Source organism: Chiloscyllium punctatum, chromosome 39 (assembly GCF_047496795.1).
Source record: "Chiloscyllium punctatum isolate Juve2018m chromosome 39, sChiPun1.3, whole genome shotgun sequence".
Classification (NCBI taxonomy): domain Eukaryota; kingdom Metazoa; phylum Chordata; class Chondrichthyes; order Orectolobiformes; family Hemiscylliidae; genus Chiloscyllium; species Chiloscyllium punctatum.
Window position 1 is genome coordinate 11,899,177 of NC_092777.1, and position 16,055 is coordinate 11,915,231.

General features: G+C 46.5%; 1 protein-coding gene across 1 annotated transcript in view; it reads left to right on the top strand.

The window, feature by feature from the left end:
• The window catches only part of evpla (envoplakin a), an 85,444-nt gene that overhangs the window by 44,973 nt on the left and 24,416 nt on the right, over positions 1-16,055 (top strand). Inside the window, exons 8-15 of the mRNA XM_072558185.1 lie at positions 270-377; positions 1,434-1,529; positions 4,177-4,302; positions 5,271-5,417; positions 9,784-9,938; positions 11,849-11,991; positions 13,061-13,236; positions 15,230-15,408. Of these exons, the coding sequence (XP_072414286.1) occupies positions 270-377; positions 1,434-1,529; positions 4,177-4,302; positions 5,271-5,417; positions 9,784-9,938; positions 11,849-11,991; positions 13,061-13,236; positions 15,230-15,408 (1,130 nt within the window). The remainder of the gene's footprint in view (positions 1-269; positions 378-1,433; positions 1,530-4,176; positions 4,303-5,270; positions 5,418-9,783; positions 9,939-11,848; positions 11,992-13,060; positions 13,237-15,229; positions 15,409-16,055) is intronic.

Consider the following 16,055-nt stretch of genomic DNA (forward strand, 5'->3'; position numbering starts at 1 on the left):
TCACTATTGGAAGAATTGGTTGAACATGAGCAAATAAAATGACTTATTTTATTTAAAGTCACCTACTCACTTGCTGAATCACTCCTGTGTGGTGGGTTACTGTGGCTTTAAGTTCTCTGATTCTTCAGCATTTTCAGCAAAGACCTATGGGGGAGGGAACAGGTCATCGACCTGAAAATGCTGTTTCTCTCTTCTCCAGATGCTACCTGCCTGCCATGAGATGCACGTCGCACATTTATTTCCTAACCTTTTGTTTCACTTTCCTGCAGAGCTTTAAAGACAATGGGCTGTTGGATGAGGAAGCCACCGTTAATCAGATTCAGGATGACGGGGAGAGACTGATCAAACTGAAGCACCCTGGCAGTCCGACAATTGAGGTACAAATTTGTTCACACTCACACATTAGGGAGGTGAAAATAAACCAGACAGATAAACAGAACTATCCAAACCAACCCTTTCAAACCCATGAATGGACTCAATAACCAAATGGTCCAGGTTAGACCTGCGATAGGCTTAGGCATCTCTAATCCATTTTGAACCAATCAACAGATCCATTTTGATCCAACCCAACTGAACCAATCCAAACCAAACTGTGTTTTAGCCAATCAGATTGGAACTTAACCAAAATTCAAATGGTAGCCTGTCAAGGCCATGAAAGCAAACCAAATCCACAGCGACTTCATCATGAGCAAACAAGATGTTGGATAAGTGGTGCCGCCATAATGGCAACACACATTGTTTCATCAGAAAGGCCCCAGGTTTTTCACCACCTGAGTGAGCCTGGTTCCCAGCTCATGACAGTTCAGCAGTACCCAGAGGGGTAGGAGCTGCTACCGTCAGAGATAAAAGTGAAGGACAAGTCCAACAACAGGAGCAATGAAGACTGGGAACAATTGCCTCACTGCAGTTCATTGTCAGTCAATATGCAGTCTTCATTCTTCTGATTGGACCATCCAATTAGGCTTGTTTTTAATGATCCCATACCTCCCAGAGAATTCTTCCTGACTACTGTTCATGTTTGACTGGGGGGATGGGGAGGGGGTGGTGATATGGAGGGAGGGCTGGGGGCAGAGGAGTGTAGCATCAGTCACTGGTGAAGCTGAACCATGACAGGATGGAGTATTTGGTTCATTTCATACATGGCTTAGTTCTTTACTGCCCCAAATCAATTAGCTGCAAAGAAGCAACTGGGTGCTTGAGCCCTTTTTTCTTGTTAAGCAGCAATTGACAGACAATTAGTGACCCAAACCTCTAAAGGTGATGACAATAGTTAGGTACAAGAGCCATAGAGTCATACAGCATGGAAACAGACCCTTCAGTCAAACCAGTCCATGCTGACCACGTTCCCAAGACTTGATGGGCTGAAGGGTCTTTTTCTCTGCTATGACTGCATTTGCACAGAGGTTGTAACATGTGTAGGATCTGTCTTTCAGGCCCATAAGGATGCTGTGAAAAATGAATGGCAACAATTTCTAAATCTCTGCATCTGCCAGGAGGCACACCTAAAGAACGTGGAGGACTACAAAAAGGTAACAAACTGGCAGATAGCTCCAAGAGACTCTGAGCTTATCCCCATGCAGTGTGGAAAGTTTTTCATTATGTTGGTGTTTGTGGATGTAAAGGCATTGGATGTAATAGTGGCAGGAATTCTCTCCCTATAGCAAAGACCCAAGTAATCCCTGGTGAAAATGTGTTTGCACAGTTTGGAATGTGGCAGTCATATTATACAGCAGTCTCAGTAACTGTAGTTGATGCTGCTAACCCCTTTCAATTGTTTTGCTCAGTACCCTGTACAATCCCACCCTGCAATCTCTAGGGCTTGGTGCAAGGAGACTTACAGATATCCAGTTACTCTGAGAATCAAAATAGTTACAGTCTCTAAACAGGACAGCCACTGTACATACACCCACCCACCCCTTCCAGTACGTCCACCCAGGCAGGTGTGAATCTATGAACAAGCTTACTAAGAAAGTCGGACATTTAAGGAATGGTTAAAAGCCTGATGATATCATTTTTTTGTGTCTGAGTCACTAGATGTAAAACACTGCTTTTTTCTTCATCCTCTTTGATATGATTGCCTTCCTCTGTCATTGTGCTAATGACTAAACACAATTGTGAAGGAAAACTTTGTTTACCTTTTACCCAAGAACACGACATACCACACCCAATCATAAAGCCTCTTACACAATAGGGAGTAACCCAACGTCTTAATTACTTTTAGCTGAGGGGTTGGGACACAATGTTTTATTGTTACGCCCTCTGTCAGATTATTATTTATCAGTAATAATTCATTGTATTATAACACTGGTTTGGTGAGCTTTAGCTCAGTTTACTGAAGATCATTCTGGCTCCTTGTTCATTGCTTCAATTTTAAAATTCTCACCTCTGTTTTTAAATCTCTACATCATCTCACCCGTTTTCAATTCCCATCAAACCGCCGACCTCAGAGATTTCAGCCTCCTCCACTTCTGATTTCTTCTTTATCAGTTCTCTGCCTGACAACGGGTCTGACCCTCTGCTCTGTCACCTCCCCCATGGGGTAAGTCGGGGGGGCCAGGTGCCAAAATCACCTCAGCCAGAACAGGGATTGAACCCCTACTGTAGGTACTGATCTCCCCCATGCTAACTACCTCCTGGTGTATTCCAGTTTGAATTATGTCAGCATTGGCGATAATACTTTCTTGTTGTGGTTCTGTTCGCCGAGCTTGGAATTTGTGTTGCAGACATTTCGTCCCCTGTCTAGGTGACATCCTCAGTGCTTGGGAGCCTCCTGTGAAGCGCTTTTGTGATCTTTCCTCCGGCATTTGTAGTGGTTTGAATCTGCCGCTTCCGGTTGTCAGTTCCAGCTGTCCGCTGTAGTGGTCGGTATATTGGGACCAGGTCGATGTGCTTATTGATTGAATCTGTGGATGAGTGCCATGCCTCTAGGAATTCCCTGGCTGTTCTCTGTTTGGCTTGTCCTATAATAGTAGTGTTGTCCCAGTAGGCATGGCACTCATCCACAGATTCAATCAATAAGCACATCGACCTGGACCCAATATACCGACCACTACAGCGGACAGCTGGAACTGACAACCGGAAGCGGCAGATTCAAACCACTACAAATGCCGGAGGAAAGATCACAAAAGCGCTTCACAGAGGCTCCCAAGCACTGAGGATGTCACCTCGACAGGGGACGAAACATCTGCAACACAAATTCCCAGCTCGGCGAACAGAACCACAATAACAAGCACCCGAGCTACAAATCTTCTCACAAACTTTGATAATACTTTCAGTTGCCTAGGTTCCAAGTTTTGGAATCTTCCTTCTACACCTTTTGATCATCTCTATCTCTTTCTCTCCCTGTCTCTCTGAATTTAAGATACATCTTAGGAGTAGTCATAAAGTCAGAGAGTCATACAGCATGGAAACAGACTCTTATGCCTAACCAGTCTCCACTGACCATGTTCCCAAACCAAACTAATCCCTCTTGGCCCACATCCCTCCAAACCTTTCCTATTCATGAACTTATCCAAATGTAGATTAGATTTCTTGCAGTTTTTTCTTTTTGGAAACAGGCCCTTTGGCCCAACAAGTCCACACTGACCCTATGAAGAGTAACCCATCCAGACCCATTTCCCTCTGACTGATGCACCTAACACGATGGGCAATTTAGCATGGCCAATTCACCTAATCTGCACATCTTTGGACTGTGGGAGGAAACCGGAAACCGGAGCACCCAGAGGAAACCCACGCAGACTATGCTCACATCCGTCACTTCCTCTGGCAGCTCATTCCACACACAAACCACTCTTTGTGTCAAAATGTTGCCCCTCATGTCCTTTCTCCTCTCACCCTAAAATATTCCTTTTAGTTTTGATCTCCCCCACCCCAAGGGAAAGACCCTTGCCATTCACCTTATCCATGCCCCTCATGATTTTATAATCCTCTGTAAGGTCACCACTCAACCTCCTACTCTCCACTGGAAAAAGTCCCAGACTATCCAGCCGAGTACCGCTTTGTTCAAACATTTATTCGTCTCCCCTAATATCTCGAGTGTCTCAGTGTTGTTGTATTTACAGGCCCTGTAAAACACTCTGTGGTGCTTTCTTACATTAAAGGCGCCATATAAAATTAAGTTGTTTTGTAACTGTAAATAAGTGTAATTATTTCTCCTCTCCCCCTTCCTTTCTATAGTTCCACTATGATGCTGACACCCTTGCTCAATCCATTAAAAAGCACAATACCGATCTGGACAACAAGTTCTCGAGGTACAACAAGGATAATACTCGGCTTGTGTCTGACCTGCTTCACCAGCTCGAGGTGAGGATGAAGAACCAGGCGTCCAATGCATCAAACCACTTTCTCTTCAAGTCCACTCACTTGTCGTCATATAACCCTGATGGGGCAGTTAAAAGCAGGAATAAATCTAGTGTTGCCAAAGTCTTCAGTATTAAAATTAATCTTTTGAGTATGTTTTTAAAAGAAAAAGACACAATTTGTTTAAGTTTTACTTCAAGCACTCATGAGGGAAATTCATAATGTAAAGAGGAACAACATTTTATGTGAAAACAGAGCGCTGATTGGTCGGCAACTGGGTTCTGACTGGTAGAGGTGCTACCTTGGAAAATGCACCAATTAGATGATGATTGTCAGTTAACTGCCAAGTATTGTTTAAACTTAAATCGGACAGGTTGACTTTGATTGGCCAAACATCACCAGAGAAGGGCTCTCATATGTTTTGTAGAGTTGGAACAGGCACAGTGTGCGTATCTGTTCTTTTTGTGTGAAAATGTATGATCTATAGACAGCTTCCAGGAGGAAACTATCAGCCCATTGGAGTCGTAATGACTCAGCACAACTAGTCCCACCCCCTGCCTTTCCCCATAGCCTGGAAATGTTTTCTCTTCAGGTATTTGACTAATCAGTTTTCTTTTTAAAAAACAAGTTTGAACCTGCCTCCATTGCACTCTCAAACATTCCCAGTTCTAAGCCCTCACTGTCTAGAAGATTTTCCATGCCCCTTTGGTTCCTTTGCCAATCAGAATGGTGTCTTCCAGTTCTTGATCTTTCTGCCAAAGGGAATTGGTTTCTCATTGATTTCAAAGTCCTCTGTCAGGATTCCCAATTGGATTTATTGGTCTCTGTATTTTATCGATGGCCTCTTCCTCACTGAAGGAAGCATTCTCCCAATATCTACACTATCAACATCTTTCAGAATCTTACAGATAAAGGATTCCCAGATCTTCTTGTGGCCACTCATTCAAACTTTTTTTCTCTATTGTACACAGAATGATGAGAAGAATATCATCCAAATGGACAAAGATATCAATGATTTGAAGAGGCGGAGCCAGCAGATTGTACCACTGAAAGCCAGGCGTACCCCAGTCTCCAAACCCCTGCCAGTGGATGCCCTGTGTGACTGGGAAGATGGACAGGTGAGGCAGAGGAACACAACCAACAAGCAATGGATTTCCTAAAGTTGACAGTCCGCCAAATCTGAAAGCAAACAGTGAAAGGTATCCTCAGACATAGATCAGAGGAAGGTCATAGGAACAGGAGCAGGCCATTCAGCCCTTGAAGTCTGTTCTGCTGTTCAATAGATGGTGGCCAATCTGTATCTTCAGCCCTCATCCAGGTTGTTTCTACATATCCCCCGATACCCTTAAACCAACACAATGTCTAGCTTGAGAATTAATAATCGGACCATTGTGTCCACAAAGTTTGGAAATTGATGTTCCTGAATCCTAGGTCGGTCACTTCTTGACTTTACTGCTGAAGAGCCAAGCCCCACCCTTCATAAAATCAGCAGAAATAGGAAGAGGAGTGGCCCTTTCAGCCCCTTGAGTCTGCTGAGGCATTCAGTACAATCCCAGTAGATCTGGTTGTGGCCTGAACTCCATTTTCAAGTCTGGCCCCAAAGCCATTGACTCACTTGTTGGTCAAAAACCTGTCCAACCTGAATATATTCAATGACCCGGTCTCCACTGCTTACTAGGGGAGAGAATTCCAAAGATTAATGTCCTCTCTGAGAGGAAATCCTTCCTCATCTCCCTCTTAAATCGGACAGCCCCTATTATTTATAAACTGTCTTCCTTTTCCCATGTCCTCTATTTGAGGGGAAGCTTCCTGCCAGCATTCACTTTGCCACGTTTCAATAAGATGACCCCTTCATCCTTCTAAACTCTAATGTGTTTAGATCCAACCTTGCCTCAGAAGACAACCCTTAGTCCTAGTCCAGTGAATGTTCTCTGAACACTTCCAATGAAATTAGATATCTCCTGAAGTAAAGACTGTACACATTGGACCAAATGCTGTTTAGACTCTATAGGGGGGAGTACACTGGAAATCAAGAAACACTATTTCACAGGTTGTATCAGAGTGTAACAGTTTTATTTAACCACCAAATTGGTCAATTTATTTCTTCCTTCTCCTGCTACCCAGGATAAAAGGAATGTCCAGCAGCCTCTTGTAGTTAATGTAAAAACAATCCATTTACTACAAAGAAGTTTATTCATTCATTAAGTGGTAAAATTAGTAATGACTAAGCCGCAATACAAAAGTAACAGCTCATAAAATCACCGTGGAGACCCTACAGTGTGGGAGCAGGCCTTTCAGCCCATCAAGTCCACACCAACCCTTCGATGAGCATCCCACCTACAACTACCCCTACCCTATCCCTGTAACCATATATTTCCCATGGCTAATCCACCTAGCCTACACATCCCTGGACAGTATGGGGCAATTTAGCATGGCCAATCCACCTAACATTCATATCTTTGGACATCCTATCCCCTTAAATCCCAAATCTATCACATGATAGATCTGACTATACAACTCTGAAGAGGTGGAAAGGTTTTTTAAAAAGTGGGAAAGAAAAACAGCATGGTGGAACAAGATTCCAACCTCAGAAGGATAACTCAAAGGAAAACAATCTTCTGTTGACAAGAACAGGACAGCTGTAGAATTGATAAGGTCTTCAAATTAGACTTGAATCCAGATGAGAGTCAGTGATAGTTGACCTGATCGGGTCCCTACAATTTTTAACAGAGAGATTGTAATGCTGCTGCAGGGGTCATGTTTCTATATTAGGCATTGGGTTTGCCCAAGTCTGGAGCATAGTTCCATCTATTGTCTATTAGTCAAGGTAATCAGCATTTTTGCCCATTCACATATCTTTCTATAACTCTTTACAAATTATTTCAATGCTCCTCATAACTTGCTCTTCTGCCTATCTCTACATTGCAAACAACTCTGCCTACAATAGTCAGTGAGTTTTGAGAAGATTTGTAGCTCAGTTTGAGGTTTTGGATGTAGGTTTGCTCACTGAGCTGGAAGGTTCATTTCCAGACGTTTTGTTACCCTACTAGGTAACATCTTCAGTGGGCCTCAGGCGAAGCACTACTGAAAATTCCTATTTTCTATTTATATGTTTGGGTTTCTTTGGGTTGGTGAAGTCATTTCCTGTAGTGATGTTATTTCCTGTGGTGAAGTCACTTCCTGTTCCTTTTCTCAGGGGTTGGTAGATGGGGGTCTAACTCGATGTGTTTGTTGATAGAGTTCCGGTTGGAGTGCCATGCTTCTAGGAATTTTCGTGCATGTCTTTGTTTGGCTTGTCCTAGGATGGATGTGTTGTCCCAGTTGCAGTGGTGTCCTTCCTCATCACCAGGTCCTGTTCATTCATCACCCCACCAATCACAGTGTTTCCAAACCTTGCACCCACCTCTTTACCCTTCTGCAGCACAACAACTCTCTCAAAATGCTGCCTTACCTCAATGTTGTGCATGACCTTGGGTAACCTTGATTTCCTTCACCCCACTATGGGTGGCCATGCCTTCAGCCCCCTTACGGGTGGCCACGCCTTCACCCCCTTATGGGCGACCATGCCTTCTCCCGACAATGGGTGGCCATGCCTTCTCCCGACAATGGGTGGCCATGCCTTCACCCCACAATGGGCAGCCATGCCTTCACCCCACTATGGGCAACCATGCCTTCACCTCCTTATGGGCGGCCATGCCTTCACCCCACGGTGGGTGGCCATGCCTTCACTCCACAATGGGTAGCCATGCCTTCACCCCAGTATGGGCAGTCATGCCTTCACCCCCTTATGGGTGGCCATGCCTTCATCCCACTATGGGCAGCCATGCCTTCACCCCGCTATGGGTGGCCATGCCTTCACCCGACAGTGGGCAGCCATGCCTTCACCCCCTTATGGGCGGCCACGCCTTCACCCCCTTACAGGTGGCCACGCCTTCACCCCCTTACAGGTGGCCATGCCTTCACCACACTGTGGGCAGCCTTGCCTTCACCCCCTTATGGGCGACCATGCCTTCTCCCGACAATGGGCAGCCATGCCTTCACCCCACTGTGGGCAGCCATGCCTTCACCTCCTTATGGGTGGCCATGCCTTCACCCGACAGTGGGCAGCCATGTCTTCACCCCCTTATGGGCGGCCACGCCTTCACCCCCTTATGGGCAGCCATGCCTTCACCCAACAGTGGGCAGCCATGCCTTCACCCTAGTATGGGCAGTCATGCCTTCACCCCACTATGGGTGGCCATGCCTTCATCCCACTGTGGGCAGCCATGCCTTCAACCCGTTATGGGAGGCCATGCCTTCACCCGACAGTGGGCGGCCATGCCTTCACCCCCTTATGGGCGGCTACGCCTTCACCCCCTTATGGGCAGCCATGCCTTCACCCAACAGTGGGCAGCCATGCCTTCACCCCACAATGGGCGGCCATGCCTTCATCCCACTGTGGGCAGCCATGCCTTCACCCCCTTATGGGCAGACACGCCTTCACCCCCTGATGGGCGGCCATGCCTTCACCCAACAGTGGGTGGCCATGCCTTCACCCCACAATGGGCAGCCATGCCATCACCCCACTATGGGCAGCCATGGCTTCACCCCATTATGCGCAACCATGCCTTCACCTGACAGTGGGCAGGCATGCCTTCACCCCACAATGGGCAGCCATGCCTTCAGCCCGCTATGGGTGGCTATGCTTTCACCCCACAATGGGCAGCCATGCCTTCATCCCGCTATGGGCAGCCATGCCTTCACCCCCTTAATTTGCGGCCATGCCCTCACCCCACTGTGGACAGCCATGCCTTCACCCCCTTATGGGCGGCCATGCCTTCACCCCACAATGGGCAGCCATACCATTACCCCCTTATCGGCGGCCATGCCTTCACCCGACAGTGGGCGGCCATGCCTTCACCCCAGTATGGGCAGCCATGCCTTCACCCCCTTATGGGCGGCCATGCCTTTACCCTACTGTGGGCAGCCATGCCTTCACCCCCTTACAGGTGGCCATGCCTTCGCCCCACCTTGGGCAGCCATGCCTTCAGCCCACTATGGGTGACCATGTCTTCACCCTACAATGGGCAGCCATGCCTTCACCCACTATGGGTGGCCATGCCTTCACCCTTGCGGTCATACCTTCAGCTCATCTTGTCCCTAGCTCTGGAATATCCAGCCATCCCTAAACATCTGACTTTATCTTGCTTTAAGACCCTTCCTAAGATTACCTCTTTGACCATGTTTCTAGTCATGTGTCCAGACCTCAGGCACAGTGGCAATTTTAGTCAGATTATGTACCTTGCAAAGCACCTGGGACTTTGTATATAACATTAAAGATGCTAAAAGAATTTAGGTCGCTGTACAATCAGAAACTTTGGGCTTACTTATTTGTCTGCAGGGTGAAGGATCACATTTCATTCTGAGGTTCTGGCAGTGGCTGAGATACATTGCCAAGCTGGCAGTCTCGTCGATCTGAGGAGAATATTTCTTTGTCCTTTACAGAATGAGATCAGCCGAGGTGAAAAGTTGATCCTTCAGAACAACTCGGACCCTGAGAGCTGGGTGGTGGTGAACAGTGCGAAAGAGACCAAATGTGCCCCTGGGGTCTGTTTCAACATCCCTCCACCTGACCCAGAGGCCACAGCCCTTGTAAACAGGTCAGCTCATTTTTGTGTCCCTACTTGTTTATCCAAGACGTTTTTACTTACAGAAACCAGTTGGTAGTGGCCAAGTCTGAAGAAAACCCCCCTCAACAACCTGAAACTTGAATACTGACCAAAAATGTACACCTTTTGTTGCAGCTTTTCATTTTGTACCAATCAGGACAATTTACAAGCATACCACTAAAGGGAACAAAAAACATTAGTATTATATGAGAAGAAAGTATTCAATGGTTGTCAAGTTGGCACTAATTGCTGGAAGTGTTGCCATTTCTGCATTCCCCAGCTCTGCCAATCAAGGTCTACTTGCTAACCAATTAGAACTCTCCTCTCATCACACAGCATTGCCCTTTGATGTGAAGGGCAGTGCTTGTCACTGGCCACCCGGGTGTTTTTCCTATCTTCCTGGTGGTGGAAACTGAATAAAGATTCGTGCACCTTGTGTCTCTCACTGTGTCTCACACCTGCACACACACACCACAGGTGCTGGGGAAAAAATAAGCACTACTGCAGTTAGGCGGTAGTGTGGGGGTTAAATTTATATATAAAACAATAAAATTTAAAAAAACAAACTCTAGGGACCCCTCCAACTCTATTTTGATTTAGTCCCTCCCCCCTCCCCTTCACTGTTTGATCACACAGCATTGCGTGAAGGGTAGTGCTTGTCACTGGCCACTCGGGTGTTTTCCTGTCTTCCTGGTGGTGGAAGTGTGGGGGTTAGAAAAAAAAATACAGGAGTGCCAGAAGTTCTGTTCTCTCCGAGAGCTGCCTCTGAGGGAGCTGGACCAGTGAGCGTGTTCAAGGACTCTCCAAAAAAAAATCTCCTCTCATATGATAGAAATGTTTTTTGTTTTTCTCTTCATCGGAATTCTTGCAATTTGTGAGTGCAAAATGAAAAGCTCTAACAAAATGTGTCTATTTTCAGAAATGCTCAAGTTCTGATCTAACAAAATGGCTGATTGTACTGATTTTCAATGCGGTGTGCCCAATGTCATTCCAGCAACAATTGGCTAATGGTACATCCATTTTCAGCAGTGTGGAAATACAATTTCCTAATCCCCCTTCTTTGCTCACTTCCATGTTATACCCACCATCACATTGTGGTGTAACTGAATGAGTCTTAACTTGTACCAGAATGAGGCTCAATTCCAGGCAGATTTCCATCAGCATTTCCTCCCCAGCCCAGTGGGTCAAAGGGCAGTGTAAACCTCCGTTACACATTTTGCTCAACATTTCTGCCAAGTCATGGCATTCGCTCAAGACAATCCCCAAGGAAATCCCCAGTGAGTGCAGCAAAAGCAGATCCATAACTGTGTAAGAGGGTAAGGTGCCTTCCACACCCTAACAGCCTGCTCTGGCGAGTTATACCCTCCCTCACTGCTGCCTCACAGCGCCAGAGACCCGGGTTCAATTCCCGCCTCAGTCTGTGTGGAGTTTACACATTCTCCCCGTGTCTGCGTGGGTTTCCTCCGGGTGCTCCGGTTTCCTCCCACAGTCCAAAGATGTGCAGGTTGGGTGCACTGGCCATGCTAAATTGCCTGTAGTGTTAGGTGAAGGGGTAAATGTAAGGGAATGGGTTTGGGTGGGTTGTGCTTCAGTGGGTCAGTGTGGACTTGTTGGACCGAAGGGCCTGTTTCCACACTGTAATTAATCTAATCTAATCTAATCTAATCTCTGATTACCCCTCATCAGAGACAGCACAGGGTGAAAGACAGAGTAAAACTCCCTCTACACTGTCCCCATCAAACATTCCCAGGACAGGGGCAGCACAGGATTAGATACAGAGTAAACCTCCCTCCACACTGCACCATCAGTCACTGAAAGTCTCAGATTGAATTCATGGGACTCCTTTTGCAGTGTTGCCAGGTGCAGTGACAGTTCTGTCTGTGTGTGATATCTGTTTGTAGGTTGGAGAAGGATTTAGACGATTTAAAGAGGAAGCGATCAGACACTGAGAACAAGCTGAGAAACCGTTACAACGAGTTGAACAAACTGAAACAACCCAATGAAAACAAACAGAGCAGCCTGCTGAACCAGTCTGCTGCACCAGGTGAGCGAAGTCCCCCAACACTGTGAGGCTTGGCTGGGATGGAGTTGCTCTTGTAGCACAGTGATAATGTCTCTACCTCTGAGCCAGGAGGCCTGGGTTCACATTGCACCATAACATCTCTGAGCTGGTCAATTAGAAAATATCTTAAATCCCTTGGACACTCCTTAAACATTCAACAGAATGTCTGCACAGTGTGTGGCCCAACCACCAACCCAACTCTGATAGCTTCCATTTTCATGTCCAGGGTCTGGAGCTGCAGTTTTAGGCTCCATGCTGTCCCTGCCCGGGGAGTGTTTGATGGGGAAAATGTAGAGGGACCTTTACTCCATCTAACCCCATGCTGTCCCTGTCCTGGGGTGGGGGAGGGGTGGTTTGATGGGGGACAGTGTAGAGGGAGATTTACTCTGTATCTAACCCCATGCTGTCCCTGTCCTGGGAGGTGGGGCGGCGGGGGGGGAGGGGGGGGGTTGATAGGGGACAGTATAGAGAGAGCTTTACTCTGTATCTAACCCCATGCTGTCCCTGTCCTGGGAGTGTTTTATGGGGACAGTGTAGAGGGACCTTTACTCTATCTAATCCTATGCTGTTCCTTTCCTGGGAGTATTTGATGGGGGACAGTGTAGAGAGAGTTTTACTCAGTATCTAACCCCGTGCTGTCTTGTCCTGGGAGAGCTTGATGGGGTAGCTTAGAGTTAGCTTTACTCTGTATCTAACTACCTGCTGTTCATGTCGTGGGAGTGTTTGATGGAGACAGCGTAGAGGTAGCTTTACTCTGTATCTAATCCTGTGCTGTTCCTGTCCTAAGAACATTTGATTGAGCAGCGTAGAGTTTGCTTTACTCTGTGTCTAACTGCCTGCTGTCCCTGTCCTGGGAGTGTTGGTAGTGTCAGTGTAGAGGCAGCTTCACTGTATTGTAGTACTCACTGTCCTTGTGGTGATGTGAGTTAAAATGCACAATCCTCCTTTGGGCCTGCTCTAAACCCCAGACCTTACCCCACTCGATCGCTCCGATCTGTTTTGCTGCTTGCTTCTCTCCTGTGGCTCCTCATTGTCCCTTGTCTCTTTACAGGTTACAGCCTTGCCTCAGCCAAGGATGACCCCCAGAGTAAAGAGCTCCTGTCCAAACTGGACAAGGTTCATGGAGACCTGGGAGAGGCTGAGAAACAGATCATCAACCAACTGCGTGTACCAATTGACCAAAGTGCTCCCAATAAGGACATCACCAAACGCCTAAAGGATCATGAGGTGGGCTTGCCTCATGGGAACTTGCAAGGGTGCTTCATACTCGGAAACTCAAACATTCCAACTGGTTTGAAAGTGTTAAGAATTCTTCTGCTGGGAGGAATTCCTGTGACAAAGCAATTCAAAGCACAGATTCAGGAAAAATGGTCAACTATTTAGAACTGAGATGAGGTGAAGCTCCTTCCCTAAGGGTGATGAATCTTGGGAGTACTCCAAACCCCAGGAGCTGTGCCCGTTCAGAATTTCACATTCAAGAACTTGTTTTGTCATTTACATAAAGGATTTGGATGCAAGCATAGGAGGTACAGTTCGTAAGTTTGCAGATGACACCAAAATTGGAGGTGTAGTGGACAGCGAAAAGGGTTACCTCAGATTACAACAGGATCTGGACCAGATGGGCCTATGGGCTGAGAAGTGGCAGATGGAGTTTAATTCAGATAAATGCAAGGGGCTGCATTTTGGGAAAGCAAATCTTAGCAGTACTTATACACTTAATGGTAAGGTCCTAGGGAGTGTTGCTGAACAAAGAGACCTTGGAGTGCAGGTTCATAGCTCCTTGAGAGTGGAGTTGCAGGTAGATAGGATAGTGAAGAAGGCGTTTGGTATGCTTTCCTTTATTGGTCAGAATATTGAGTACAGGAGTTGGGAGGTCATGTTGCAGCTGTATAGGACATTGGTTAGGCCACTGTTAGAATATTGCATACAATTCTGGTCTCCTTCATATCGGAAAGATGTTGTGAAACTTGAAAGGGTTCAGAAAAGATTTACAAGGACGTTCCCAGGGTTGGAGGATTTGAGCAATAGGGAGAGGCTGAACAGGCTGGGGCCGTTTTCCCTGGAGCGTCGGAGGCTGAAGGGTGACCTTATAGAGGTTTACAAAATTATGAGGGGCATGGATAGGATAAATAGGCAAAGTCTTTTCCCTGGGGTCGGGGAGTCCAGAACTAGAGGGGATAGGTTTAGGGTGAGAGGGGAAAGATATAAAAGAGACCTAAGGGGCAACTTTTTCACGCAGAGGGTGGTACGTGTATGGAATGAGCTGCCAGAGGATGTGGTGGAGGCTGGTACAATTGCAACATTTAAGAGGCATTTGGATGGGTATATGAATAGGAAGGGTTTGGAGGGATATGGGCCGGGTGCTGGCAGGTGGGACTAGATTGGGTTGGGATGTCTGGTCGGCGTGGACAGGTTGGACCGAAGGATCTGTTTCCATGCTGTACATCTCTATGACTCTATGACTCTAAGTGTTTCGTAGATTTTCATGTACTCAGGTTGTAGGGAAAGTACAGCAAGGTGGGGCAAAGTCGATTAATTATTATCTTGTTGAACGGTGGAGTGGGGCCAAAGGGCCAAATTATAGAGCATATCCCAGTAACCCTGTATTTAGCATGGCCAACCCTCCTGACCTGCACGTCTTTGGATTGTGGGAGGAAACCAGAGCACCTGGAGGAAACCCACGCAGACATGAGGAGAACGTGTAAACTCCACATAGCCAGTCGCCCAAGGGTGGAATCAAACCCTGGTCCTTGGTGCTGTGAGGCAGCAGTGCTAACCACTGAGCCACTGCGTTGCCCTATGGTCTACTCATAGAATGGTATAGTGCAGAAAGAGGCCATTCAGTCCATCGTGTCTGCACTGCCGCTCTTAAGAACAATTAGATCATATTGTTTCAGCTCTGCTTCCTGTGTGACAGTGTGTGCTTACTCTAGGGTTTTGTTTAGAAGTGTCCAATTAAACAATAAGATCATCCGAATCAGGATGACAGTGATGGCATGTGTACTCCTGCAGTATCTTTGTGAGGTGTGATTTACAGATTAAACCAGTATCAAGACTTGGGAGGGATGTTGTTTGTCCTGTTGAGGTCCATGTTTAGATTGAGTATAGAGTTTGATCAGTTATGGGTTATTGTGAAGCTTCACTTCATGTTCAACAGTGATGAGGAATCAGCATTAAAATGTTACACAGCGTGTAATGTCAGCTTCTGACTCTATTCTAGACTATGAACAAGCGCTTGCAGAAGATTGGAACAGAGAAGGACTCGGTCCAGCGAGAGTGTGAGTCCTTCCTCTCAAAGAAACCTGCGGGTGCCTCCTCATCACAGCTTCCAACCAAACTGAACAATGTGAAGGATAAGTACAAAGATGTCATGTCACTGGCTGACCAATACCAGAACAAGTGAGTATGCCAGGACTACCATAACAGGCAATTGTACTCACTCAGATTAATCCTCTGTGTAAATGTGAAAATGTGAAGTAGAATTTTAGTTTTTGGGGATCTGTGGCCATCATTGGCAAGCCTGGCATTTGTTCCCGTCCCTAATTTCCCTGGAACTGAATCGCTTGCTTACCCATTTCACGTTGCTGTGAATCTAGAGTACGTGTTGGCTAGAATGGATAAGGACAGCAGATTTCATAGAAACATGGAACAAAGGGGCAGGCCATTCAGCCCTTCCAGCCCTATACCATTCAATATGATCATGGCTGATCAACCATCTCAGTCCCCTGTTCCCATTGTCTCCCCATACACTTTGATCCCTTTAGCCCTCAGAATGATATCTAACTCCTTCTTGTTAAAACATTCAATGTTTTAGCCCCAACCACTTTCTGTGGTAGCGAATTCCACAGGCTCACCACTCTCTGGGTGAAGAAATTCCTCCCTATCTGAGTTCATATCCTTAGAGTGTGACCCCTGCTTCTAGACTCCCCAGTCATCGAGAACATCCTTCCTGTTTATACTTTATCTAATCTTGTTCGAATTTTATAGGTTTCTATGAGATCCCCCCTCATTCTTCTAAACACCAATGAATATGTTCCTAACTAATC